The 25,283-nt window shown below is 46.3% G+C and overlaps 2 protein-coding genes and 1 non-coding gene across 8 annotated transcripts in view; 2 read left to right on the forward strand and 1 right to left on the reverse strand.

The window, feature by feature from the left end:
- Positions 1-638, reverse strand: part of VTI1A (vesicle transport through interaction with t-SNAREs 1A) — a 396,717-nt gene extending 396,079 nt beyond the window's left edge. Inside the window, exon 1 of one of the 4 annotated variants that reach the window (XM_055118855.1) lies at positions 235-638. In XM_055118855.1, coding sequence (XP_054974830.1) covers positions 235-328 — 94 coding nt within the window. In that variant the 5' untranslated portion in view covers positions 329-638. The remainder of the gene's footprint in view (positions 1-234) is intronic. The other 3 variants (XM_055118853.1, XM_055118852.1, XM_055118851.1) reach the window with 3 other exon arrangements.
- A 96-nt stretch (positions 639-734) lies between these two features.
- On the forward strand, positions 735-23,706 carry ZDHHC6 (zinc finger DHHC-type palmitoyltransferase 6). 3 transcript variants are annotated; one of them, XM_004611914.2, is made up of 11 exons: positions 736-932; positions 1,882-2,343; positions 8,186-8,277; positions 9,399-9,558; positions 10,783-10,944; positions 12,298-12,351; positions 19,118-19,285; positions 20,627-20,668; positions 21,396-21,541; positions 21,629-21,675; positions 23,051-23,706. In XM_004611914.2, exons 2-11 carry the CDS (start codon positions 2,077-2,079, stop codon positions 23,152-23,154), a joined length of 1,242 nt encoding a protein of 413 aa, XP_004611971.1. In that variant the 5' UTR covers positions 736-932; positions 1,882-2,076; the 3' UTR covers positions 23,155-23,706. The 3 variants fall into 3 exon arrangements, with proteins under 3 accessions (XP_054974824.1, XP_004611971.1, XP_054974825.1); XM_055118849.1 differs by lacking the exon at positions 12,298-12,351 and having other exon boundaries at positions 735-932; XM_055118850.1 differs by lacking the exon at positions 736-932 and having other exon boundaries at positions 2,297-2,343; positions 9,491-9,558.
- On the forward strand, positions 22,816-22,888 carry LOC129399475 (small Cajal body-specific RNA 18). Its single transcript, XR_008627111.1, has one exon. It is a non-coding gene; the product is annotated as a small Cajal body-specific RNA 18 (non-coding RNA).
- Positions 23,707-25,283: the final 1,577 nt, after the last annotated feature.

Genomic DNA, 25,283 nt, shown 5'->3' on the forward strand with positions numbered 1-25,283 from the left:
CCCCACCCCACCCCGCCTCCCCTCGGAGTCCCCCCACCCCCCATAATCCCAGCCAGACTCTTCCTTTTCGCTCGCAACCAAGCCGAGATCCATCCGTCCGGGGGGTCCGCCGCCCCCGCCTCTGACCTCCAGCCTCGGGGACACTCGGGTCCCCACGACGTTCCTTCCCCCGCCCCCCGGCCCGCGCCTCCCCGCGCCCCCCCGCGCCCCGCACGCCCGGGCCGGGGCTCTTACCAGGCGGGAGTCGCGGGACCCTGGTGATCTTGCTGGTGATCTCGGCGGTGAGCACCGCGAAGTCCTGCTCATAGCCCTCGAAGTCGGACGACATGGTGGCCGCGGAGGGCCCGGCGCGCGCGGGAGCCGGGGTCGGGGTCGGGGGTGGCGCGCGGGGCGGTGGAACTCAGCGCGGGGGACGCGGGCGGCAGCGCCGGCAGCCGAGCGAAGAACCGGGGACAGCTCCCGGCTCTGGCCGCTTCCTGGTTGTTCGCCGCGATCTCGGTCCTCCGGAAACCGGGCGGCATGCGCGTGGGGCGTTCCGCGTGAGCTTCGGGATTGAAGAACTTTGCTATGGAAAAGAAGAAAAAAACTTCCTTGAGGAACACCCTCCCCGCCAAAAAACTAGGAAAAATAGATCGTTTTTCATAGGGTTGGGTCACTGATAGTCGTACTACTCTGATCGTTCGGGCCCCTTCGCGGCGTCCGCGAGCAGGTTTCCTGGGGGAAAGGTGGAGGCGACGCACCGCCCGGAAGTGGCCGTGGCGGAGGCTGCGCGGCCGCTCGGAGTCTGGACGTCGCGGCCGGGGCGCGGGCGGGGACACACACGGGCGTGGCGCGGCGGGTCCCGCACGCCGGGCGGGCGCCACTCGCTTTCTGCTTCGCTGGACCGAGGTGTCCGTGACGGAGTTACCCCCAGAGGCGCAGATTTGTTCCGGGTGAGCTCAGGCCGCCCCGGAAACGCGGGAGGGAGGGAGGTGCGGGCGCCGAGTGGCGGGATCGGGGCGGGGGGGGGGCGGTGTAACCGCGGCCAGGACCCCCACCCCCACCCCCGAAAAACGCCGGACCGTCCCGGAGACCCAGACCCGCCCGGTGAACCCGCCTGCGGCCCCTCCCGAGGAGGCTTTCCGAGCGCTCTGTTCCGTGCCCAGGGCGGGAAACTGAGGCAGAGCCTGCTGTAAGGAAACTCTGGCTCTGCTCTCTCCGGATCCGTCTGCCCTGACCCGACTCTTCAAGCCGCCTCGCCCCGGGAGGCACCTCCTTTCCTTTTCCCTCCCTCTCGATCGGTCCAAACTCTCCGCACTCCTCACGCCCCGCCCCCACCTCTGTTCCCCAACTCGCCCCTTGCATACTCCCTCTCCTTTCTCTCCCGAGCTTCTTCCCCGAGGACCCCCACTCCCAGCCCCCAAACACTCCTTAACTGGGTGTTTGGGGGTCAGTGCAGGCTGGCTCACACTTGATGTGACTCAGAACTCACTGGGTACAACCTGGAGGTCAGAATGCCTAGATTTGCGGTTCACCAGTTACTTGTAACCTTGCTGTAATCTACTAGCCTCTTCCAGCCACTGTTGTTTCTTTTAAAAAAAAGGGGGGGGGGAGGGGGGAATAAAATGGAAATGGAAGCTGGATCCCATCCCAGCTCTAACCTTTTTTTTCCCCTCAAGCCCTTCACTCATCACAGTTCCCAGAGAAGTTGGGAATCAAAGGTGGATTTTAGCAGTGCCCAATATTCAAACTGGACCCCTAGTGTGGACAAGATGAAAATAGCTTTATTTTTTTACACTTGACAGGAGACTGGCCTAATGCGAATGAGCTTTGGTGTCAGCAAACAGAGAGTGTAAAATAAATCCAGCGTTTTACTGAACTTCCTCGTTCTGTGTTCTTTAGGTCGGGTTTCAAGCCAAGATACTGGATTGCCCTGATTACAGATAAAGAGCCAGTGAATGTATGCCAGTGACAATGGCGTCTTATGCATTAACATGTCACAGCTGGGAGGCTTGACAGTTAAAGGACATACGTGGACTTGTGGCACATGGACATGTGTCATTCCTTTAATACAGGAAGGCATTCTTCCTCACCAAAATGGATGCATTCTGCTCAGTTGTCAGGTTTGAAAATCTCCAAGAAGTAAAGAGACTGTGTCACTGGGGCCCCATTATAGCGCTGGGAGTTATAGCCATATGCTCCACCATGGCCATGATTGACTCTGTGTTGTGGTATTGGCCCTTACATACCACCGGAGGAAGTGTGAATTTCATCATGCTGATAAATTGGACCGTCATGATTCTTTATAATTACTTCAATGCCATGTTTGTTGGGCCTGGCTTTGTCCCTCTGGGGTGGAAACCGGTAAGCAAAAAAGTTCCTTAAGACAATGAACTCAGATGATAATCATATGTTTAGTCTTTGCCTTGTTTACTATCCAGTAACAGCAAATGTTTTTTTCTGTTTATTTGTACTTCGGTCTATGTGCTCCATTAATCACGGCTCATTTAAAGCTCAAAGAATTTTCATACCTGTCTGGCCAAAGAAATAGGACAATGGGTAAGGAGTTTCCTTGCACACAGCTCACCCAGCTTCAATCCTGGGTCTCACATTTGGGCCCCCAAGCCCTGCCAGGAGTAAGCCCTGAGCACCTCTGTGTCCCAAATCAGTCCTTCAAAAACTAGAAATTGAGCTTCCGTATGGCCCCGCAATACCACTTCTGGGAATATATCCTGAGGATGCAAAAACGTGTAGTAGAAATGACATCAGAACCTATATGTTCATTGCAGCACTGTTCACAATAGCCAAAATCTGGAAACAAACCAAGTGCCCTAGAACAGATGACTGGTTAAAGAAACTTTGGTACATCTACACAATGGAATACTATGCAGCTGTTAGGAGAGATGAAGTCATGAAATTTGCTTATAAATGGATAGACATGGAGAGTATCATGCTATGTGAAATGAGTCAGAAAGAGAGGGACAGACATAGAGGGACTGCACTCATTTGTGGAGTATAGGATAACATCACATGAGACTGACACCCAAAGACAGTAGATACAAGGGCCAGGAGGATTGCCCCATAGATGGAAGACTGCTTCATGAGCGGAAGGGAGAAGGCAGATGGAATAGAGAAGGGATCACTAAGAAAATGATGGCTGGAGGAATCAGTCAGGATGGGAGATGTGTGCTGAAAATAGATAATGGACCAAACATGATGACCTCTTAGTGTCTGTGTTGCAAGTCATAATGTCCAAAAGTAGAGAGAGATTATAGAAAATAGTCTGCCATGGAGGCAGGGAGAGGGAGGGAAAGGGGGGGAGGTATATCGGGATATCAGTGGTGGGGAATGTGCACTGTTAGAGGGATGGGTATTTGATCATTGTGTGATTGTAACTCAAACATGAAAGCTTGTAACTATCTCACAGTGATTCAATAAAAATAAATTTTAATTTTTTAAAATAATATAAAGAAAAATAAATAAATGTGTCCCGAAATCTAAAATAAATAATTTAAAATTAAATGAGCATTCTGCAAAACAATACCATTGAATACTTGTCCCAAGTGGGTGTTTGTTTTTTGTTTTTTGTGTTTTTTTTTTAAGGGAAGACAAGATGGTGAGTCTGTGATCATAAGGTTTCTGGGAAACTGGCCTTCGCTTTGCTTATAATTTCACAATGCCATTTGGCGCTAGTATCCCTGTTCATGTGAAACATTAACATCTCAGAATGGAGGTGAGCTTTCAAAACAGCTGGTTGGAGCAGTCAAGTGTTAAAACCAGTGTAGTGAAATCATAACGTGGAGTATAGAATCAACGTATAATAGAATTGTAAGAAAGTTTATGCTTATGAATTCCGGAATTCCTCTTGATATAGCTTGTCAGAATTGCGGAATCTTGGGCTCCTCCCCAGTCCTGCTGAATCAATCTGCAGTTCTCAAAATTCCCAAATGCTATCTGGCTACATAAGAGTTCTAGAGTTACACTAGTGCGCTCTTTGTGTTAGTTCTGAAGAATCTTATAAGGACAGAAACGCAGGCAGCTTATACAAATAGCAGTGTCTAGAGTAGAATGTTACAAGCGCTGTTGAAATTAGAATGATCTGATCATTTTCATGGGGAAGCGCAGGGGTAGTGGGAATTGCCACAGGAGGGGAGAGGCAGACCAGTTCCCATTGAAAGGATGGTGCAGTATGTAGCCTCCTTTGCTAGAAAGAAATGTGCAGGCAAGGCTGAAACAAAGTCAAGTTAGAGAAACCTCAAACACGTGAGAATTTGTTAAGACATAGGCGTTACTGGAGGTTTTTCAACAGGACCCTCTCGTCATGAAGGTGTAAAAGGAATATTGTCCTGATAGTAGGTGGTCTGGACTAGAAAGAAACAACAGTTAAAGAAATATAAGAAAGCGGTTCAGGCGGGCAGGCAGCAGATTTCTGAAAGAGCATCTTCTCTGGTGGGTGAATCCTGGCTCCTAAAACATTGGCCAAGCTACCATCTATCCACTCCCCTCCTTCCTCTTAAGACTTTGGTATTTGTCACGGTGATTCAACAAAGTTTATCGCTTGTATCACTTGTCATCCCGTTGATCTTTGATTTTCTTGAAGCAGGTGCCAGTCATGTCTCCATTTGTTCTTGTCACGTGTTAGTGTAGCCAATGGTACCTTCTCTCTTCAGGAACAGGAAGAGCCTCAAACCTTTCGTTCAGGGTTTTGATGAAGAAGTCTGACAATCTTGTTGGTGGGCAGCCACGAGGTCTTTTCATGTCCCATGGAATCCGGTCGGTAACAGTTCTAGTCCAGCGGTTGTCTCTGAATCGCATTACATGTCCAGCCCATCTGATTTTTGATGCCTTGGCAAATGAGACAGCATCCCTGATTCTTGACCGGATTTCCTTCTCTCACTTGAGTGAGACGTGATACTCCTGGCATAGCTCTTTCAAATCCTCTTTGGGATACCCGAATAGCGTTCTCATCCTGTTTGCATAGGGCCCAGGTCTCTGAGGCGTATGTTAGTGCAGGAAGAACTGTGAAGTCGAAAAGATGTGCCCAGAGTCAGAGGTTCTTCATCCTCTTAACCACTTCTTTGACGCTCCTGAAGGCATTCCATGCTGTTCTCTTCCTCCTGAGCAGTTCTAGCGACAAGTTGTTCTTCATGTTGAGTTCTCAACTCAGGTACACATAGCTGCTGCATTTGGAGATGTTCGTTCCATTGAGAGCAAATGGAACATCAGGGACTAGTTCATTTTTCATGAGCATTGTCTTGTTGAGATTAAGCTTTCCACACTTGCGGTCGAAGTCGGCCAGCATTTGTGCCACTTGGTTAATGTTTGGCGTTATGAGAACGATGTCATCAGCGAAGCAGAGGTGGTGTAGTTGCCGACCATCTATCTTCATTCCCATTCCTTCCCATTCCAGTCGTCGCATGACGATCTTGAGGGTGGCACTGAAGAGTTTTGGTGAAATGGTATCGCCCTGGCATACCCCTCTCTTTACATCAATGATCACTTCCTTGTAGAATGGTGAGTTCCTGGTGGTGAATCTGTAATACAGCTCGAGGAAGATCTTGATGTACTGAGTTTGAACACCCTGTTTGGCTAGGGCTTTGATGACCATGTCAGTCTCAACAGAATCGAAGGTCTTCTTTAAGTCAATGAACGTAGACAGAGTGGCATCTTGAACTCTCGAGAAACCTCAATGAGCCTGGTCACTGTGTGGATATGGTTGATCATGCTGAATCCTTTTCAGATCCCGGCTTGTTCACATGGTTGTCCTTCATCTAGTGTTCTGCCTATTCTATTCAGGATGACACAAGTGAACAACTTGTAGACGACAGACAGCAGGCAGATTGGGCAATAGTTGCAGATGTCGTGGATGTCTCCCTTCTTGAACAACAGAATGGTTTTGCTGGTTTTCTACTGGGATGGAACCTTGCATTCAGACAGGTAGTGTGTGAAGAGCTGAGCCAGTGTATTGATGAGTACTGGCAGCAGATTCTTCAGGCGTTCAGGTCTGACCTTGTCTGGACCGGGTGCTGTACGCGACTTTACCAGCGAAATGGCGTGTTAGATTTGGAAGGGAGGACATTTTGAACGACATATCCATCCTGCAGAATTTGATATGTGGGCAGTTGGACATGGCTGTCAAAGAGATCCGAGTAGAATTGGTGAATAATCCTCTCCATTGCCCTTCTGGAAGATGTGATAGATCCATCAGGACGTCAGAGGGCAGCCATCTTGGTCTTGGAGTTGGCGAAGGACAGGCAAGCATTGCGAATACTTTTCCCAGCTTCTGCCGCATCAACCAACACTGCTGCTCTTCTCTCTTTGAGGTCTTCCTTTATCGCTTCTCTGCACAGCTTTGTGGGCTCGGACATTAGCTTGTGGTTGCCTGAGGCTTGCGCCAAACCACGTTGATGAATGAGCTTGAGAGTTTCCAAAGACAGTCGTCTGTTTGTGGCTTTCTCACTCTCAGCATTCTTTGCGCAGTCATGGAGGTGCCAAACCATTCGATCGTGTTCCTTGTCAATGTTGTCAAGGACATCTTCCCATGTTGCCACAATAGTGCCAAAGAGCTCCCAGTTGGTGGTCATTCTGGGAGTTCCCTTTTTAAACTTGAACTTTGCAGACCTTTCCCCCCACCCTGTGAAGTAGAATTTTGCACGAAGGAGATGGTGGCCCCATCTTGTTTGGAATTTTGGGACAACAGCAACATCAGTCAAGCAAAACCTTCAATTGAATATGATGTGGTCAATTTCGTTGTGGAACTGTCCACCAGGAGACTCCCATGTCCAGCCTTTTGATTCGGCCTCCTGGAACTGTGAGTTACCATGGATGGTCTTGGTTGACATGATGAACTCAGACTGTCTCTCACCCTGATCGTTTCATTCTAGGCCATGGGTCCCAATGTGGAGTTCTTCGGGCAACCTTCTCAGTCCCATCTTGGCATTAAAATCACCAACAATGATCTTGTAGAAGGTGTGGTCTTCTTTATAGAACTTCTCCAGCTCCATGTAGAACTTCTCAGTTTCTTCTTCGTCATAGTTGGATGTTGTTGTGTAGACGACAAAGATAGAAACTGCAGGCAGTGAGCCACATCTATTCAAGCATAATCATCCGATTTGGGTTGTTAGGCATTCAAGTGAATCAATGCTCATGGCCAAGTTCCTGTTGACAAGGACACCAACGCCTCTGTTGTCACATGTTCCGAGGAACAATTCTTCTCCAGTGTCGTAAATGGCGTGATGTGGTCAGTGTCTTCTTGTTTTGGTCAGACCAATGATACCGTACTTGATCTTCTGCGCTTGCACCATCAGGTCCTTGATGGATGCTTCCGATGCCAGCCTACGTGCGTTGAAAGTACAGACAGTCATTTTAGTCTTTCTTCGTTTTGGCAGTCTAGTTTGTCCCTGAGATTTTTTCAGCCTCTCCTTGCTCATCTTTCTTAGCGCTGCCATATTGGGGGCTCTTTCTGTGTCAGGTGAATGAAGCCCATTGTTGTTACTATTTTTGGCATATTGAATACTCCACGGGTAGCTTGCCAGGCTCTGCCATGCGGGCGGGGTACTCTTGCCGGGCTCTCTGAGAGAGATGGAGGTTTTTAGGGTAGCCTCCAGTCGCCCTTAGAGGTGTTTACACCATATTTAAACCCCATCAAATATGGTGCGGGAATTATGGAAAATAGGTATTCAGTGTCAATAAAGTTTAGAAAAGAAAAAAAAGACTTTGGGATTTGGGGCCAAATCGGTAATACAGCGGGTAGGGTGTTTGTCTTGCACATGTCCAACCTGGGTTCAGTGCCTCATATGGTCCCCCAAGTACAGCCAGGAGTAATTCTTGAATGCAGAGCCAAAACTAACCCCTGTAATCATCACAAGGTGTGCCCCCCAAAAAATAATAAAAGATTTGGGGTTTATAGAACCAGCTCTACGCAGGGACACTGGATTTGGGTATTGGATATAAAAGAGGGGAGAGAAATAAAAAAAATGGAGTGTGGGTAATTGGGATGGTGATACTATCGTTACCTGTAATTTAGTATTAAAAAATACTTTAGTCCAAATTAAAGGGTTGGAAATGCAAGAGTTGGTCCTGCCCCTGGGCCCTATAGAAGGAAGCCAAAATCATAGAGAACTGTTTATTTAGAAGACTTGAACATGACTGTTTATTACTTAGGGTTTGTTATCTCTTGTATTTTTGTTTGTATTTTGCTGCCAAGGAAAACTCTCAGGATAGTATGTACCTCCAGTATTGTAAAGTCTGCCAAGCGTACAAGGCACCGAGGTCCCATCACTGCAGAAAGTGCAACAGGTACTGTGTGTCTCTGCTCTTCACTGGGGACCAAGTGTCGCTGTTTCTAGCACACGGGTCCTAGTTCTGTTTTCTCAATGTGGCTACTTTCTTAAAGAGATTGTCAACATCCTTGGGTTCATAATCTCCATTTTACTTTTAAACTGTCAGTTCTAATCATCTCACGCCTTTGTTTGCTATAAGTGAAAAGATTCATTTTAGTAAACACAAGTTTACTTTGCTTCTTTCCTTGCCAAGAACAGGGTAAAAACACTACCTTCAAGTTGCTTCCATAGATGAGGATTTGTTGTGCTTTTTGAACATCTTTTTTTAAGGTGCTATAGCATTGTCCTGAGTTTAATTTATCAAGTAGGCCTACTCTTTCCTTACTTGGGAATGTTGACTGACATTTACACTTTATACGACTGTAAGCAATGAATCCTGAGACCGCTTATCACATGTCTTTCCCGTTAGAAACTGAATAAGGAACAAAATCACTAAGAACAGTGTGAAATGAGCTGGAACCTTTTTAAATGTGTTGCTCCACTGATGAACGTAAAATTTCTGTTGAGAATTGTGGTGTTCAGAGGAATCCTTGGAAGCAATTAGTTTAGTTGAAGGCCAGGAAGTGTTCTTCCAGCAACAAGGAAAGGAGGAAGCACTGTGACTGCTCATTATGCCACATCTTAACTCTGGAGTTAGTTTGCTCAGGGACTCCACGTCTAAAAGATGAGAACAGGGAGGGAGGACGTTCCAGGTGTTCGTTAGGACCCATCTATTCCAGTGGAGATGTCTAAGTGACTTTGTGGCGTCTCTGTCGTTCCCCACTTCAGTCAGTGAGTGTCAGAGCCAGAGGCCTGCTAGTTTCTTGTAGTGAGCTCTCAGTGGGCCTGACTTCCTACACAAATCGCTTGCAGCTGGCATCTTTTCCCTGGAAGCCGCTACAAAGCCTGCCCTTTCTTGTGCTGTTTAGAATGTACAAGAAGTCACTATTCCAAGTTGTTTAACAACTCAAAGGATTTTTCTCTCTGTCCATGCAGAATTCCTCTGTGATGTATTTTTGCTTGATCTTTTGAAAACAAAAGTTATTTCACTTTGACAGGATTTTCTGCTTCATATACTATGTGAATTTTTCTTACTAGGTGTGTGATGAAAATGGACCATCACTGTCCTTGGATCAACAACTGTTGTGGTTACCAAAATCATGCTTCCTTCACACTGTTTCTCCTTTTAGCCCCACTGGGGTGTATTCATGCTGCTTTCATTTTTGTGATGACTATGTACTCACAGCTTTATAATCGGGTAAGTGAAAGTGATTCGAATCAAATCATCCATGCCACAGTCAATGAGAGTTGTTAAGTGTACTTTAGAAATCCTTGGGGGCGGGGGGAACAGACAGTGTGACAGCACAGCAGGTAAGGCGTTTACCTTGCACACAGCTGACACAGGTTCGATTCCCAGCATCCCATATGGTCCCCTGAGCACCGCCTGGAGTAATTCCTGAGTGCATGAGCCAGGAGTAACCTCTGTGCATCACTGGGTGTGACCCAAAAAGCAAAAAGAAAAAAAATTCTTTTTGGAAACGTGATTACTGTGTTATAGGTGGGGAAACAACTCGTTTTCCTCTATAGGGATTCTAATTTTAAAAAGCACTGAACCTTAATTTCAACTTGACAGCTGAGCTAAGTATATTTAGAGAAGAAAAAATAAGGGCAGTGCTTTATTTTCATCCAGTTTATTTGACAAAGTAGAGTTGTTTTATCATTGCTGTTCGTATTTCTCATACACAAGTATGAGGAATATGAAATTTGAAGAATAGGGGCAAGTATGAGGAGTAAGAGCGTGTCCTCAAATATTCAGCAAATTACTGGGTTAATTTGTGGCCAGGTGATCACAAGATAAAGTTCAGAGGTCACAAATTCCCTACAAAGCTCTTGAAGTAAAATTGGGGACACGAGACCAGTAGGACCGTGGCTAAGTGGAGAGTTCGTGTCCTTCATAGGGAGGACAGTCCACATTCACCTCCAGCCAGCTTTTGTTGTTTGGGAGTTCACCCCATGTAGGTCCTTCACTTTTCAAGACAATTCAGACATCCACTGAGTTTCTAACTGTTGGCACCTAGTTGAATATTTTTAAATATTTTTGCCAACAGTTGGCATATGTAAGCCATGCGTAGTTGGCCTTGCAATATGCCAGTTCTTTATCTCAGGTTGGGGAACAGGTAGGTACTACGCTGTAGTTGCTGTGAAAGGTTGTTGTCAGTGTAAGAGCAGAGAACAGTGGCTGCACGCTATCCTTGCAAGGTGAACGTTGCTGGGGTCTGCCCAGTGCTTTCCGAGGATTCAATAGGAAAACAAAGCGATGTTGGGAGAATATCCAGGAATGATACTGTTTCTGTTGGTGTGAAGTTCACACCACTGCCTTAGTGGCTGTATTTGCTGTATTTGCAGTCTCCGGTTGTCCTCTGTTGGTCTTTTTTAAATGTGTCTGTGGAGTCCTGCAAGCATGTGCTCTTGTTGTTTCTAGCTCTCCTTTGGGTGGAACACAGTGAAGATTGACATGAGCGCAGCCCGGAGAGACCCTCTTCCAATCATTCCGTTTGGATTAGCTGCATTCGCTGCTACCTTGTTTGCCTTGGGATTAGCTTTAGGAACAACCATAGCTGTTGGGATGTTGTTTTTCATCCAGGTGAGTTTCTCAGCAATGGTATCCTGTCTCGAGAAGCTGTCAAGGCAATTGGGGCTGATTACAATGAGAAAGAACGAAGGTCTACGTTTAATTCTGCAGTAGGAAGTAGGCATTATTGTGCATTTGTGCCACCGACATAATTAACTTCATATTAGACAATTTTGAGGTAACTGCGCAGAACGTCTAGTTAGTTAATATCATTTTTAAGATGTTATATTGGAGTTACAGCTGAGAAAGTTCCTCCCACATTCACGGTCTCTTTAGATGTTCATAGTTAGAAAGGATGAAATGTTATTGTTCAAACCTTACAAACTCATAATGAATCACAGAAAGATTAAGTGACGTACCCAAGATTGCCTAGACAATGTATTCAGAAAACATAATTATTATTTTATAGCAGCGTATACTTAATCATGATCATACTAGTACACCTAACCTTTAGGGAGTAGTTAGGTGTTAGACACGTTTAGTATTTGAGGAGTTTCACAAGCACTCATCTTATGTCTGTCACCACACGCATATCGAGTGCCATTTTAGGCCTCCTGTGTGATGAATTACTCTGCTAGTTTCTGAGGTTACAGTCATGAAAGTGAAGTGGGTCTTGCCCCTAGAGAACTCACAACTAGTGAACTAATTCAAGGTCATGTGTATATTACTGATTCAGTGTGGAATGCTCTGAGAACATAGGATGAGTATATGGCCTTGTTGGGAGGGGGGTGTGGGGGGCTGGGATGAGATTATCACAAAACAGACCTTAGGACCTATTTCATCTACTTACTTTGAGATCTCACTCCACTGGGGGTCAGATGCTGAAGAGAAAGAATCCTGTTGGAAAAAATTAAACTCCTCTAGTGTAAAAAACCTACAGAGGTGGAATTAGTCATATCTAGGAAAGTTGAAGAATAAAGAGTCTGAAGATACTCTATTTTTAAGGCAGCCAGAATGCCTAGGATGACTGAAGTGATTCACTGTTACTTACAATAAAAACATTAATCATAAATTCAAGGTTAATTGAAAATAGTGACTTTTAAAAGCAAAATACAGCTAATACTGATGAATGAATCATATCAATGTTTTATTAGTACTCTAAGCCTTGTTCAGTTGTTGGTTCTTAAAAGATGGGTGGTTATTAAAATAGATTTGATTATGGGTTGATGCAGCCACTTTTAGGAAGAGTCTGTCGTACGATACTTAAGAACGAGATTTCAAAGACAAATTAGAGTGTGTTTAACCTTTGTTATCGTGCTGTCTTCTAAGAAATGGAGCAATAAAACTTATCTCAGGGGTAGTATGAAAATGACAATCTTCAGTGAACCTAAGTCACATAAAATTTTACTATCATTTAATTTCTAGATGAAAATTATTCTCAATAACAAAACCTCTATTGAATCATGGATTGAAGAGAAGGTAAATTTTATTATTGTTTCCTCAATATCAATAAAGTGCGGGTAACAAATAGACCAGATTAACTAATATCTAAAAAATGAAAGCATGGCTACCAAATGGCTTCCTTCAGTCATTTGCCTGCCCCCTGGAAGATGAAGCTAGCAGGCATTTTGATGCTTTGCTGGCTCACTAGAATGCCCAGAATCCTGCGCTTCTCACACCTCTGGCTTGCAGGAGAGGACCAAATTGGGGTGCCAGGGATCAAATCCAATTGGCCTCATGCAACATGAGCACCCAACCCACTGTACTACCTCTTCAGCCCTGCTTCCCCCGCTCTTTTTGTGGCAGACTGACCCCATGCCCTGGAGAAAGAAACAAATTGCTTCACTTTTGGCTTTGGCATCCAGAATCTGTGTACTCACTTGACCCTTTAAACAGGACACAAGATGATCAGTGAGGAGTGTAGCTAACCATTTTCAGTTCCTGCATCAATCAGTTGATTTTTTGACTACTGATTATTTGGCGAGCTGGAGCCATAGCACAGCGGTTGGGTGTTCGCCTTTCACGCGGCCAACACGTGTTCAATTCCTCCGCCCCTCTCGGGGAGCCCGGCAAGCTACCGAGAGTATGGAGCCCACACGGCAGAGCCTGGCAAGCTACCCGTGCGTATTGGATATGCCAAAAAAAAACAGTAAAAATAAGTCTCTCAATGAGAGACGTTACTGGTGCCCGCTCAAACAAATTGATGAGCAACAGGATGACAGTGACAGTGATTATTTTACTACTTTGCTTATTGTTGGGCTCCTTTATTGATCAACTGCTTTGCTAGTTGTTTAACTATTTTGGGTTTCTGTTTAACTATTGTTTATTTTGGGTTTCTGTATTAATCAATAGATTGTTTAGCTCGTCCCTTTGTTTGACTTCTGTAAATTTGCCTACTTGCTTAGTGAAATTCCAAGATGTAGTTTTAGCCCTTTAAAAAACCTTTGCTTTTTCACTCTCAAGGCTGCCTCTCATCCAGAGAGCAGTCACTGGCTACCTAATAAAGGCTCCTTGATTTGAGACAAAATTCTCATTTTGTGGAGCGTTTGGCGGTACCTAGCCTATAATACTTTTTATTGAATCACCATGAGAGACACGGTTAACAAAGTTGTTCATGAGTGAGTTTCAGTCATACTATGTTTCAACACCCATCTCCCCTTCCACCACTGTACATTTCCCACACCATGATAGGAATTTCCCTCCCCGATGCCCATCCCACCCCTATGACAGGCACTTTTCCCTCCCTCCCTCCCTCCCTCCCTCCCTCCCTCCCTCCCTCCCTCCCTCCCTCCTTCTCTCCCTCTCCCCTCACTCCCTCCCTCCATCCTTCTCTCTCTCCCTCCCTCTCCCTCTCCCTCTCCCTCTCTCTCTCTTTCTCTCCATATCTCTCTCTCTCTCTCTCTCCCTCTCTCTCTCCCATCTCTCTCCTCTCCTTTTCCCCTCCCTCTCTCTCTCTCTCTCTCTCTCTCTCCTCTCTCTCTCATTGTGGTTTGCAGGACTGTTACTGAAAGGTTATCATGTATATCATTTTACCTCTTTTCAATTCTTGTCCAGAGTGATCATTTCTGACTATCATTATCATAGTGGTCCCTCCTCAGTCCTAATTGCACTCCTCCCCAAGGCCCCCCCCCCCCCCGTGGCAAGCTTCCAACCATGGAACAGTTCTCCTGACTCTCTTTTCTACTGTCCTTGAATATTAATTTCACACTATCTTTTTATGTCCTACAAATGAGTTCAATCATTCTATGTCTGTCCCTCTCCCTCTGACTCATTTTACTCAGCATGATACTCTTCATTTTCCATTTATAAGTGAATCTCATGACTTGATTTTTCCTGGTGGCTGCATAGTATACCATTGTGTAGATATACCATCGTTTCTTTATCCAGTCATCTGTTCCAGGGTACTTGGGTTGTTTCCAGATTCTGATTTGTGTGAATAGTGCTGCAGTAAATATAGAAGTGCAGACTGCTTTTCTTTGTTATGTCTTTGGGACCCTAGAGTGTATTCCCAGGAATGATATTGCTGGGTCATATGGAAGCTCAGTTTCTAGATTTTTGAGTAACGCCCATTTTGTTTTCCAAGAAGACTGGACTAGTCGGCATTCCCACCAGCAATGAGAATGAGAGTCCCTTTCTCCCCGCATCCACATTGGCACTGGTTGTTCTTGTTCTGGATGTGTGCCAGTGCCTGTGAATAAGATATCTCATTGTTTTGATTTGCATCTCCCTGGTGATTAGTTGTGAGTTCAAAAAGTGTGGATTCTCAGTGTTTGCGTCAGGTGACCAAGAGTCGCTTCCCTACCCCAATCTCCACCCTGCCTGTTATTCCATTCTCCCCACATCCCTGTTCCAGTCTCCCACTGCCCCCCATCCCAGTCTCCCCAAGCCCAATCCCAGTCTCATAGCCTTAGTTATCAAGCCAATCCCCTTCACTTGGGGGTAGCAAACACACATAGGTATGGTTGTACAAGCAACAAATATATGGCCCTTCCCTCAGACAGAGCTCCTAGGACAAAATCTCATCCTGCAAGGAGATCCACCCAAGGGCAGAATTCCATCTTAACAGTGTATTTCTCCTTTCCTTAGTTCAGATCCATTCAAACAGTCATCTTAAATTTACTTCTTAATAATAGTTTTAGTCATTTTGTGTGGACACAGTGAGAGATATATTAAGCTTAAAGGGTGCCTGGGGACATCTCACTGTAGATCCCAGACTACAGCCCTCAGGCCAGATTAGTCCTTCCTAACCCCAGTAGGGTCCCTATTCAGTCACTTTTTAGGGGTTCATGACAGAGTTTGTTCATGACCATGCTCTTAACTTATTTTATGGTGCTTGGCCTATCTCTTTTTGATGCCAGGGTAGCTTACAGCTTATCCCTTTCCTATGCTTGAGTAGCTTACAGCTTGCCCTGGGTCCATCCATTTCTCTCCCTGGGACCCTCCTTTTGGGGTTTTAGGAACTAAGAGCAACTGAGGCATAATTGAGTATGACGGATGCCCAGGAGTAAACATTATTTGGAGTAAACTTAAGCTTCTTACAGTGGAGCAGAAAGGGGAAGAAAGAGGAACCAATGTCATCCAACAATTAGTCATATAGAACATTTTTTTTTTTTTTTGCTTTTTGGGTCACACCCAGCAATGCTCAGGGGTTACTCCTGGCTTTGCACTCAGGAATTACTCCTGGCAGTGCTTGGGGGACCATATGGGATGCCGGGGATCGAACCCGGGTTGGCCGCATGCAAGGCAAACGCCCTACCCGCTGTGCTATCGCTCTGGCCCCATAGAACATTTTTTTCATGTGCCTTTTGGCCATTTGTATTTTCTTCCTTGAGGAAGTTTCTGTTTATTTCTTCTCCCCATTTTTTGATGGGGTTGGGTGTCTTTTTCTTGTAAAGTTCTACCAGTGCCTTCTATATCTTCTGTATTAACTGCTTATCAAATAGGTGTTGGGTAAATACTTTTTCCCATTCTGTGCAGCTCCACTTTTTAAAGTGCCATCAAATCCAGAACTTATGTTAAAACTGATGCTCTATTGCTAAGTGAAGAATTCATATTTTTTAAATGTTGGATTGCATTAAGCTTACAGAAAATGTCTTGAAACTCCCAGACATGAAAATGTGTGTAATAAATGTAACTGGATTTGTACATGTAATGTAGGCATAAATAATATATCGTACCACTAGATGTCAGTGGAACTTAAGACTTAATTTTAAACTAGTTTATTTATTTAAGTCTAAAACCTGAAATTTAATTATGCAATGTGCATATAGCATGTAAATAAGTACATATACATGAATATGTTTTCGTCAATGACATTGGAAAGATCTCCTGTAGGTCTCGGGCTTTAAAAACAAAATTGAAAAATAAAAACAAAACAAAATTGTCCAGCTGAAGAGAGGTCTAGAGGTTAAGGAGCAAGTTTTGCATGCAGCCTACTCAGTTCTGTCCCCCGCCCCACAGAACCCCTCGGAGCACTGGCATTGAGCACTGCCAGGGTGGCCTGCCTAATCCCCAGCACCGCAAGGCCCAGCAGCGTCACCTCTTCAGACCCAGCTAGTGAACTTTCAGCCAGTCACTGGGAGTGCCACTTGGGAGCCCCCACCCCCCAAAATAAATTTTGCAAAATGATGACTCCCCTGTTCACCTTCCCTGGCCATGCCTTACCCCGGTGATAGAACTGTAAGATGCTGTTACACCCCAGGAATAAATTTCTTCCATCCTAGATAAGTTTTTATTCTCATGAAAATCTTGTTTATCAACATCCCATCTTTATACCTAGAATCTGTTGTCACTGAACCAGCAGGGGCACTGACAGTCTTATCCCTGCACATGGAACAAAGCCGCTGTGTAATTTTCATAAGCGTGTTTGAAAGCTTATCCCTAAATTAACCTTGTCATGCGTTTTCTGGGTGATCTCATGCAGTCAAGATTGGTGGGTGTGGCAAGTCTTTCCTATGTCTTTCTCTTCTGAGCATAATAACACAAGGAGGAAGACTTTTTTTTTTTGCATTTAATTATTAAGAGTTTTGTTGATACAGGGGGTCAGAGTGATAGTACAGCAGGTAGGGCATTTGCCTTGCATGTGGCCGACCCGGGTTCTATCCCCAACATCCCATATCGTCCCCCAGCACCACCAGGAGTAATTCCTGAGTGCAGAGCCAGGAGTAACCCTTGTGCATCACTGGGTGTGACCCAAAAAGCAAAAAAAAAGAAGTGTTGTTGATACAAAGGAGGAATAGCATACAGTTTATAAATACTCCTTATTTTAAATTCTCTGGAACCATTTTGTCTCAAAATGCATGTGGTTCTCACAAAATGCTTTGGTTGATTCTTTTAACTCTGCATCCACCCTGTGGTTGCGTTGAATGGTTGAGTGTCCTACTGACGTGAATACTAGCTGATAGCTTTGCTTACGTTAATGAATAAGAACAAAGTGAACTAGCAAGGAACGTCTGTTGGAACCTCCCCTGTTGGACAGGGGAGTGCGGTTTCTCTGCTAAATTGACTCACAGTCTTGTAACAGTGAAAGAATCTTTAATGAGGATGTTTTGTCTGTCTGTTTGGGGAAGGCCTCGTAAGCAGCGGTCAGGAGGCCAGAGGCCACTCCCAGAAGTTCTCTGCCAATGGTTCAATGCCAGGACTTAAGGATGTGGTACAGTGCCAGGGGTTGAATTGGGTCAGTCGCCTGCAGGGCATGCACCCCAACCCTTGTACGATCTCTCTTGTCCAAGGAGCAAGTATTTTTAGAAATTTGAGAGTGTTCTCAATAATACGTTACTAGGTAAGTGAGGCAGGCATTTGCCTCGCATGTGGCTACTCGGGCTCAGTCCCCGACACCCCACTTAATCCCCTGACTCTGAGCTCAGCGCTAGAAATAAGCACTCAGCGCTGCCTGGTGTAGCCCAAGACCCAGGAAGACAAAGTCTGGGGATGATGGTATTGGAACCAGACCACTCTGTCCACTGAACTACCTCTCTGGCTCCAGGAAGCTATCTTTCATTCACTTAGTGCCTTGGATCAAACAAATGATCTCAGACATGTGAGACAGATGGTCTTACCACTGACCACAAGACCTCATCTCTCAAATCCCAGCCACAAGAACTTAGCTCTCAAAATTTAGTTAATATTCCTAGTACTATTTCATTGTTCAAAATGCCAGTGTCTGGGGCTGGAGTGATAACACAGCGGGTAGGCCGTTTGCCTTGCATGCGGCCAACCTGGGTTCGATTCCCAGCATCCCATATGGTCCCCTGCGCACTGCCAGGGGTAATTCTTGAGTACAGAGCCAGGAGTAACCCCTGTGCATCGCCAGGTGTGACCCCCCCCCCAAAAAAAAGCAAAATGCCAGTGTCTTAAGCTATAACTCTACAAAGAAAAAAAGTATGTTACCCTTTTTTTTTTTTTTGAAGTAAAACAGATTTTATTTGGAGGTTTTTGGAAGAGGAGGAGCAAGAGAAAGTGAGAGAGCAACACGCTCAAGAGAGAACTCGGGCTTCTCCAAAGACGGAGAGAGCCCCTGCACACGCACCCCAGCATTAGAGAGGAAAGTCCACCTCTCAAGAGGGCAGATGCAGGCACCACAGTTGCTCGGCCACCTGGGCACCGGCAGCACCTGGGCTCAGGCAGCATACGTGCCCATAAAAAATTCGTGTTACTAATAGCCATTGTGTGTAGGGCCAATTGCCAACTTACATCTTTGTTTTTTCCTTTTGTAATGGTGAGAAGTATCTATATTTAGGATTAGCCAGCGGAGCCAGCTGGACTGTTTAGATGATCCCAGTTTTGTTGGCAACATCCAAGGTGTCACAGTCACGAGCCAGCCTCAAACACATGCCCCTTTTCTCTCCCGGGCCTTATCAGGGCTCTGGCCTTGGCCATCACTGTCACAGAGTCTATTGAACCTGGCGCTTGTGGGCCGTGGCATCCACAATGAGTATGTTCTGACCTTCTCTCTTCCTCCTGGCTGGCTCCGTGGCCAGCGGGAACTTGAAGGCATAATAGTCACGCTGGTTTCCCCTGGGCGCACCTCACAGGATATCGGAGCTGCCTTCTCAGCGTTTGGGGTCTTTGGAGGACGGGGGGGTGACATGTGATCTTTCTGTGGCTGTGGACGCCTTTCAGCACTGCCCTCTTGGCCCTCAAAGCTTTGGCTTTGGCTTCAGCTTTGGGAGGGGCGGGGGCTCCCTCCTTGGCCTCGGGTGCTCTCTCCAGATGAAGCGCCAGCTTACATCTTTGTTGCCCGCAGGCTAAAGATCGAATTCAGTACTATCAGCTAGATGAAGTCTTTGTCTTTCCTTACGATTTGGGCAGCAGATGGAAGAACTTCAAGCAGGTATTTACATGGTCTGGTGTCCCCGAAGGAGACGGTCTGGAGTGGCCCGTCAGAGAAGGCTGTGGCCCGTATAGCTTGACCGTGAGTATTTTGATCACGTGGACTTTCTTTCACCTCACCTTCTTGCCCTGGACTTCACCTTGGCTTAGACCACATTTTCATGCGAATTAAGTCGTTCCTATGATGGGAAAATTGATCTGAGTTAGTCACCCAGGGGCTAAGGGACAGCACAGGGAGCAGGGCCCTGGCCTTGCATGTGGATGACCCGGGTTTAGTCCCCGGCACCACATTTGGGCCCCTGACCCCTCCGGGAGTGATCCCTGAGCACAGAACCAGGAGTAGGCCTGAGCACCGCTGCATGTGGCCCCAAAACTAGCAAAATAAACAAATAAGAACTCTGAAAAGCACACTTTGTAGCTTGTGGTCCTTTTGTTTAAATTTCTTAACGCTCGGAGCTTGTGCGAAGCAGACACGATCCCGTCACTGCTGTACGCTGAGTGAAGCGGCCTCCCGCTCTCCCTCGCGGGAATCACCCTCTCCGCGCCGCCAGGTCAGCCCGGGAACGCCTGTAGCTGCCGGCCAGCTGATTTGCCCAGTGCCTTCCTCTCTCATCTGACCTCTCTGAACTAAGTCTTAGTTCCGGCCCGCTCCTTCCGTAGCCTCCCCTGGGGCCTCTGTTTCTGTTTTGATTTAGTATTGGTTTGGTTTGATTTGGGGGGCCACATCCAGAGGCCACATGCAGCGGCTTCCTCCTGGCCCAGCGCTCAGGGATCACTGCTGTCAGGGCTCAGGGGATCAGCTGGGGGGCCAGAGGTCGACCCCAGGTCAACCGCATGCAGAGCCAGTGCCCGACCCTCTGTGCTACCTCTCTGGCTCTTGATACCCCTGGGTTTGGCATTTCCTACGTCACAACATAAGGATAGCAACTGATGTCTCATATTTTTATTTAATTCATATAATTTGAAACATTCTGGGACAGCAACTGAGTATTATCCTTAGTGTCTCTGTTACATATATTACTTGGGAAATTGTTCTAAATAAATGGGTTGGGAAATTGTTCTAAATAAATGGGGGGAAAACCGAGTTGTAATGAGATTCTTTTGTCAAGACTCAGTGTGAGTTTTGCAGTCTGTCCACTGCATCACTCAACAGCCAGGGAATCTAAGTCACCTGAACAGAAGGTGCCGGCCTGGCAGCTTACTGGGTATAGAGACACGGCTGCCTGTCTCTGAGCCCGGGGCCCTGGGAACGTACATCAGAGACGTGGGGTCTTCCCACACTAAAAGTCATGTGGCCTTTAAGCTTCTGTCACATTTTGAAATGCCGGAAAATTGAGTTTGTTGTAGCACTCTAATTATTAACAAGGCAAGTACCAACATTGAGGTGAGACTTAATGTTTTTCTCTTCATATCTTCCAAACAGATAGAACAGTTGAAACAAAAAGCAGATAAGAGAGTCAGAAGTGTAAGTACTTCTTTAGCAATGTTACTTTCTTGTTTTGTCAGATTCTTTGTAGTTGGATAAATTCATTTGGTATGGAGGACTGAGAGTCAATTGACATTGTCAAGGTAGAAATATAAGTATTCTTAATATAGGTTGTTCATATGTAACCCACCTATATGCTTTGTGATAAGATTGTTCTAGCTACGTGTGGCTATGTAAAATTTAAATAAATCTGAAATAAAGTAAAAAAGTTGGGGCTGGAGCAATAGCACAGCGGGTAGGGCGTTTGCCTTGCACACGGCCGACCCGGGTTCGATTCCCAGCATCCCATATGGTCCCCTGAGCACCGCCAGGAGTAATTCCTGAGTGCAGAGCCAGGAGTAAGCCCTGTGCATCACCAGGTGTGACCCAAAAAGCAAAAAAAAAAAAAAAAAAAGTTATATTTCGGTTGAATTAATCATATCCTAAGTGTTACCTCCATGTGTCTTGGTAATGCCCAATTATATTGCAAGTATAGAACATTCCCCTCATTTTGTAGTGTCTTGGCTAGCACTCACTGCTTTAGAATTTTATTCTTGGAAAACCCTTGAGAAGTAGACTCATCAGTTACCTCCTATATGAGACCTAGGTGGACAGGAAGCTGGGAGGGAAAGATACTTTTAATGATTGTGGGTTTGCACGTTTCAACCCAGTCTTTGAAACAGTCTACGTAAGGGCAAACATTCCGTTGTTGTTCTGCTACTGGCAGGTTCGCTATAAAGTCATTGAGGATTACAGTGGCGCCTGCTGTCCTTTGAATAAGGGACTCAAGACCTTCTTCACGACCCCCTGCACTGAGGAGCCTCGAATCAGGCTGCAGAAAGGGGAGTTCATTTTAGCCACCAGAGGGTCACGGTATGTGATGGGAAGCATTGAACTTCTTGGATGACAGAACTACAATCCGGCCAAGCCTTTGTAATTTGGATCTTTTTAATGTTTCAGACACTGGTTGTATGGCGACAAAATTCTTGATGATTCCTTTGTAGAAGGTAAGGACATGGAAGGGGGTGTCGAAAGCATAAGACTGCTGGCAGTGATTCCAGACTTGACAAGGACAACCCTTAGAGACAATCCTGAGTCCGACCCCTTAGAAGGACGTTGACCAACAGAAGTGTGGTTGTCATGTCTGTTGTCATTCCACAACAGAAATGCTCCTCGTCCTTCTCACTGGCACTGTTTCTGTCAGGTCTTCTGATTGTAGCTGACATCCAAGCTCATATATGACTGTGGCAGCTGGCTGGGTGCTTGGGCAATACTTCACTTGGATATTAAAGTTCACCCCCACACACACCCTACGCACTTATACACACACATACACAGCCTCTTAAGGTGGGTTCTTCCAGGTTCTTCCACTGACTTTTTTTTTTTTTGGTGAGGGAGCTGAAGCACAGAGAAGCTGAGCAACTTGCCCGACACTGCAGGGGAGTGTCCAGGGAGAGGCAGGACCTCCGGGTGTGGTGCTGGAACCTGCGTGCCAACCCCCCAGGCTGTCCTGGACACTCGGAGTGATCACTCCTCTTACAGTCTAGACCCCAGGGGATTGAAACTTAGATTTTATGATTTTATGATTCTAGCATTTTTCATTTCTAAGAAAAGAAAGCATGATCCAGATTACTCTAGAAAATACCACGTTAGTGGTAAATTCACCCCACATGATAACGTAGGCCTCCTGAATACAGAAATGTGTGTCTTGGAAATGGTCTAAGGAGGAAAAGGAGGGGGCTTCAGTAGAGAGAGCACTGGAGAGATGGGGGCCAAGGGCACCTTTCACTATCTCACACCTGGGAGGACACCCCCGGAGAGGGACAGTCCCCCTTGGGCACCATCACCACCTCATACCTGAAACGCCACAAAGAGGACATTCCTCTGAACCACCAAGATAATGAATTTGGGGATTATCTGCTTTTTTTAGCTGGCTAATGGCACTTTAAAACCACATTCCTGGAGTGGGTGTGGCAGTCTAGAAAACCACCCAGTCCCCTCCCAGCCACCTCCTGAGAGCCTATAAACCCGATAAGCCCAGACATCTTCCTTATATCCTTTCTATGTCAGGGGTCTGAGAGGATTATGAAGACGGGTAGCTAAGCGGGGGCGGGGCAGGGAGGGCCTCTGTTGCCACACCCCTGAGCCCGTCAGTGATGACAGGATCACTGCGCAATCTGAGTTCTTAGGAACCCGGTGATGGAGTGTGTTCTGAGACGGGGCAGGGAAAAACAAAAAAACATTTCCTTCCCCACCCCCACCCAGACTTCACCTATAAAAGATGGTTAAAAGGAACGACTAATACCTTATTAATTTGAAGTAATTGGGCTAAGGGGTCTCAGTATTGTCGCTGTGAATTATTTCAAGTTTATTTCTCCACAGGCATCTCGAGAATAAGGGGATGGTTCCCTAGAAACTGTGTGGAAAAGTGTCCCTGTGACGCTGAAACGGATCACGCTCCAGAGGGCGAAAAGAAAACCAGATAGCCCCTGTCAGAGTACACTTTTCCTTTCATGAGTTTGCTCCATTACTTGAAATTGACACTTAAAATTTGCTAAAGAATTATGCAACGACCCTGCTGTGGTTGAGGTGTTCTTTTCCTCAGAGACACCCTTGTGCCATGATCTCAATATTTTCTTACCATTTTGAAATGGAGAAGCCATTCAGCATATGCCTTTGGATTCCCGCCCCTCTTGGCCCCCAGAACCCCAGAACCCCCAGGAAAGGAAGAGCACTTCACCGCAGCCAGTCCGTTGCGTTTTTTCTAGGACCTCTTACTGCTGCATACTCTGGACCTCACCTGCAGGCAGAGTTCCCTCCTTCGGCCAAGAGCATCTGCATGTGATGCTTCAATCCGGTTTTTCCTCCTTGTTGGTTGATAATTTCTTATGTCATATACTAGATACTATAGAGCCTAATTGGTCAGATTCAAATAGAAGCTCAGATTTTGTTACCTGTCTTAATAACGCAGATTTTTGTCAAGTTGAATAAATCAATGAATGTTCCCAATAAACCACAGCATTGTTCTTTTTGTTGAATGTGAAGTTTTCTCTCTGAACCTTAGGGAAAGACTGCCCTGCTACCCCGTGAAAAATCAGCATCTGTCATGGCGAGACTCAAGATGCTGTGTGTTTCCCCTCGAGTTATAAATCCTGCTTGTGGCATGCGGAGCTCACAGCGGCCTCAGCATGCTTGGTCAGAGAAGACCACTCATCTCGGCTTGCCACTGTCAAGGCCAAGTGCAGTGTATGTGCCAAGACCGTGCACTTGGATGCTTCGATTCGGGAAATGGGGGAATTGAGAGACAGAGTAGGACGTCTTTCCAAAGTAGGGGGCTTGTGCTTTGGGAGCCAGGCTTATGCTGGTGGAGGATGCTGGGGAGATAATGCAGAGAGCTAGTGTGCCGACTGGGCTTTGAGTGCGGGAGGCCCGGGTTCAATCTCCAGTATTATCTCCCAGAACTGTGGGGGCATTGTAGCCCTGAGCACGACTGGCTGTGGCCCCCAAACAACTAAATCAAAAACTCCACTATGGGGGGCTGGAGGAATAGCACAGCGGGTAGGGCGTTTGCCTTCCACGCAGCCGACCCGGGTTCGAATCCCAGCATCCCATATGGTCCCCTGAGCACCGTCAGGAGTAATTCCTGAGTGCAGAGCCAGGAGTAACCCCTGTGCATCGCCGGGTGTGACCCAAAAAGCAAAAAAAAAAAAAAAAAAACAAACTCCACTATGGGCTTGCCTGAATCCCAACTTCACATTCCATCCCCCTTTTATCTCTCTAGAGTCCCACATTCTCCTTAAAATTAATATCCTCACTCCATTAAACTATTTTAATTGAAGAGTAGTGTAAGGGAGAGTGCGAGACAGGTAGTACAATGGGTAGGGTCTTGCCTTGCACATGGCCGACCAGTATCAATGCTCAGCATCCCATAAGATTCCTTGAGCCCACCAGGAATTATTCCTGAGTGCAGAGTCCAGAGTAATCCCCTGAGCACCACAAGCTCTGACCCAGAAACAAAGCCAAGAAACAAAAAATTAGGGATTCTTGGGCTGGAGTGATAGTACTATAGGTAGGGCACTTGACTTGCACATGTCTAACCAAGGTGAAATCCCAGCACCAGATATAGTCCCCTGCATCCTGCCAGGAGTGATCCCTGAGCACTGCCAGGTGTAGCCCAAAAACAAAAAAAGGGGTGGGGGGATTCAGTGGCCAATGAAAAGTGGCTGTCTTACTAGAGGGTGCAAGGATGGGCAGACCAGGCAGATACATAACATGCCACGTAGAGTCCCGGTATAGGAGCAGAGCAGCAGGGTGGTCTAATAAAGGGGGCATCTCAAGGAGAGAAGGGAGCACCTCTGGGAGTGTACGAATCTTGGGCTGAAGACATTGGAGTATGCCTGGCATGTAAGAGGGCCAGGAGAATTGTCCAGGATGTATGGGCAGAGGCTCCTCGGGTAAGAGAGGTCAAGAGGGCAGAGGCTCCGCGGGTAAGAGAGGTCAAGAGAGCACAGACTATGTAGGGGGAACTTTATTAATTCCTGCCTTTCCTGTTTCAGAGTCTCAAGAACAGTCTGCTTTTCTAAACTCGCTATAGAAAGACCATCAGGAATGGTCT

This window comes from Sorex araneus, chromosome 11 (assembly GCF_027595985.1).
Source record: "Sorex araneus isolate mSorAra2 chromosome 11, mSorAra2.pri, whole genome shotgun sequence".
Classification (NCBI taxonomy): domain Eukaryota; kingdom Metazoa; phylum Chordata; class Mammalia; order Eulipotyphla; family Soricidae; genus Sorex; species Sorex araneus.

Excerpts from the sequence above, each read along its gene's own strand:
- ZDHHC6 (XM_004611914.2), top strand. The coding sequence starts at position 2,077 with ATGGATGCATTCTGCTCAGTTGTCAGGTTTGAAAATCTCCAAGAAGTA. Across the intron at positions 8,278-9,398 it reads CACTGCAGAAAGTGCAACAG|GTGTGTGATGAAAATGGACC; the intron begins GTACTGTGTGTC and ends TTTTCTTACTAG. Across the intron at positions 12,352-19,117 it reads AATCATGGATTGAAGAGAAG|GCTAAAGATCGAATTCAGTA; the intron begins GTAAATTTTATT and ends TGTTGCCCGCAG.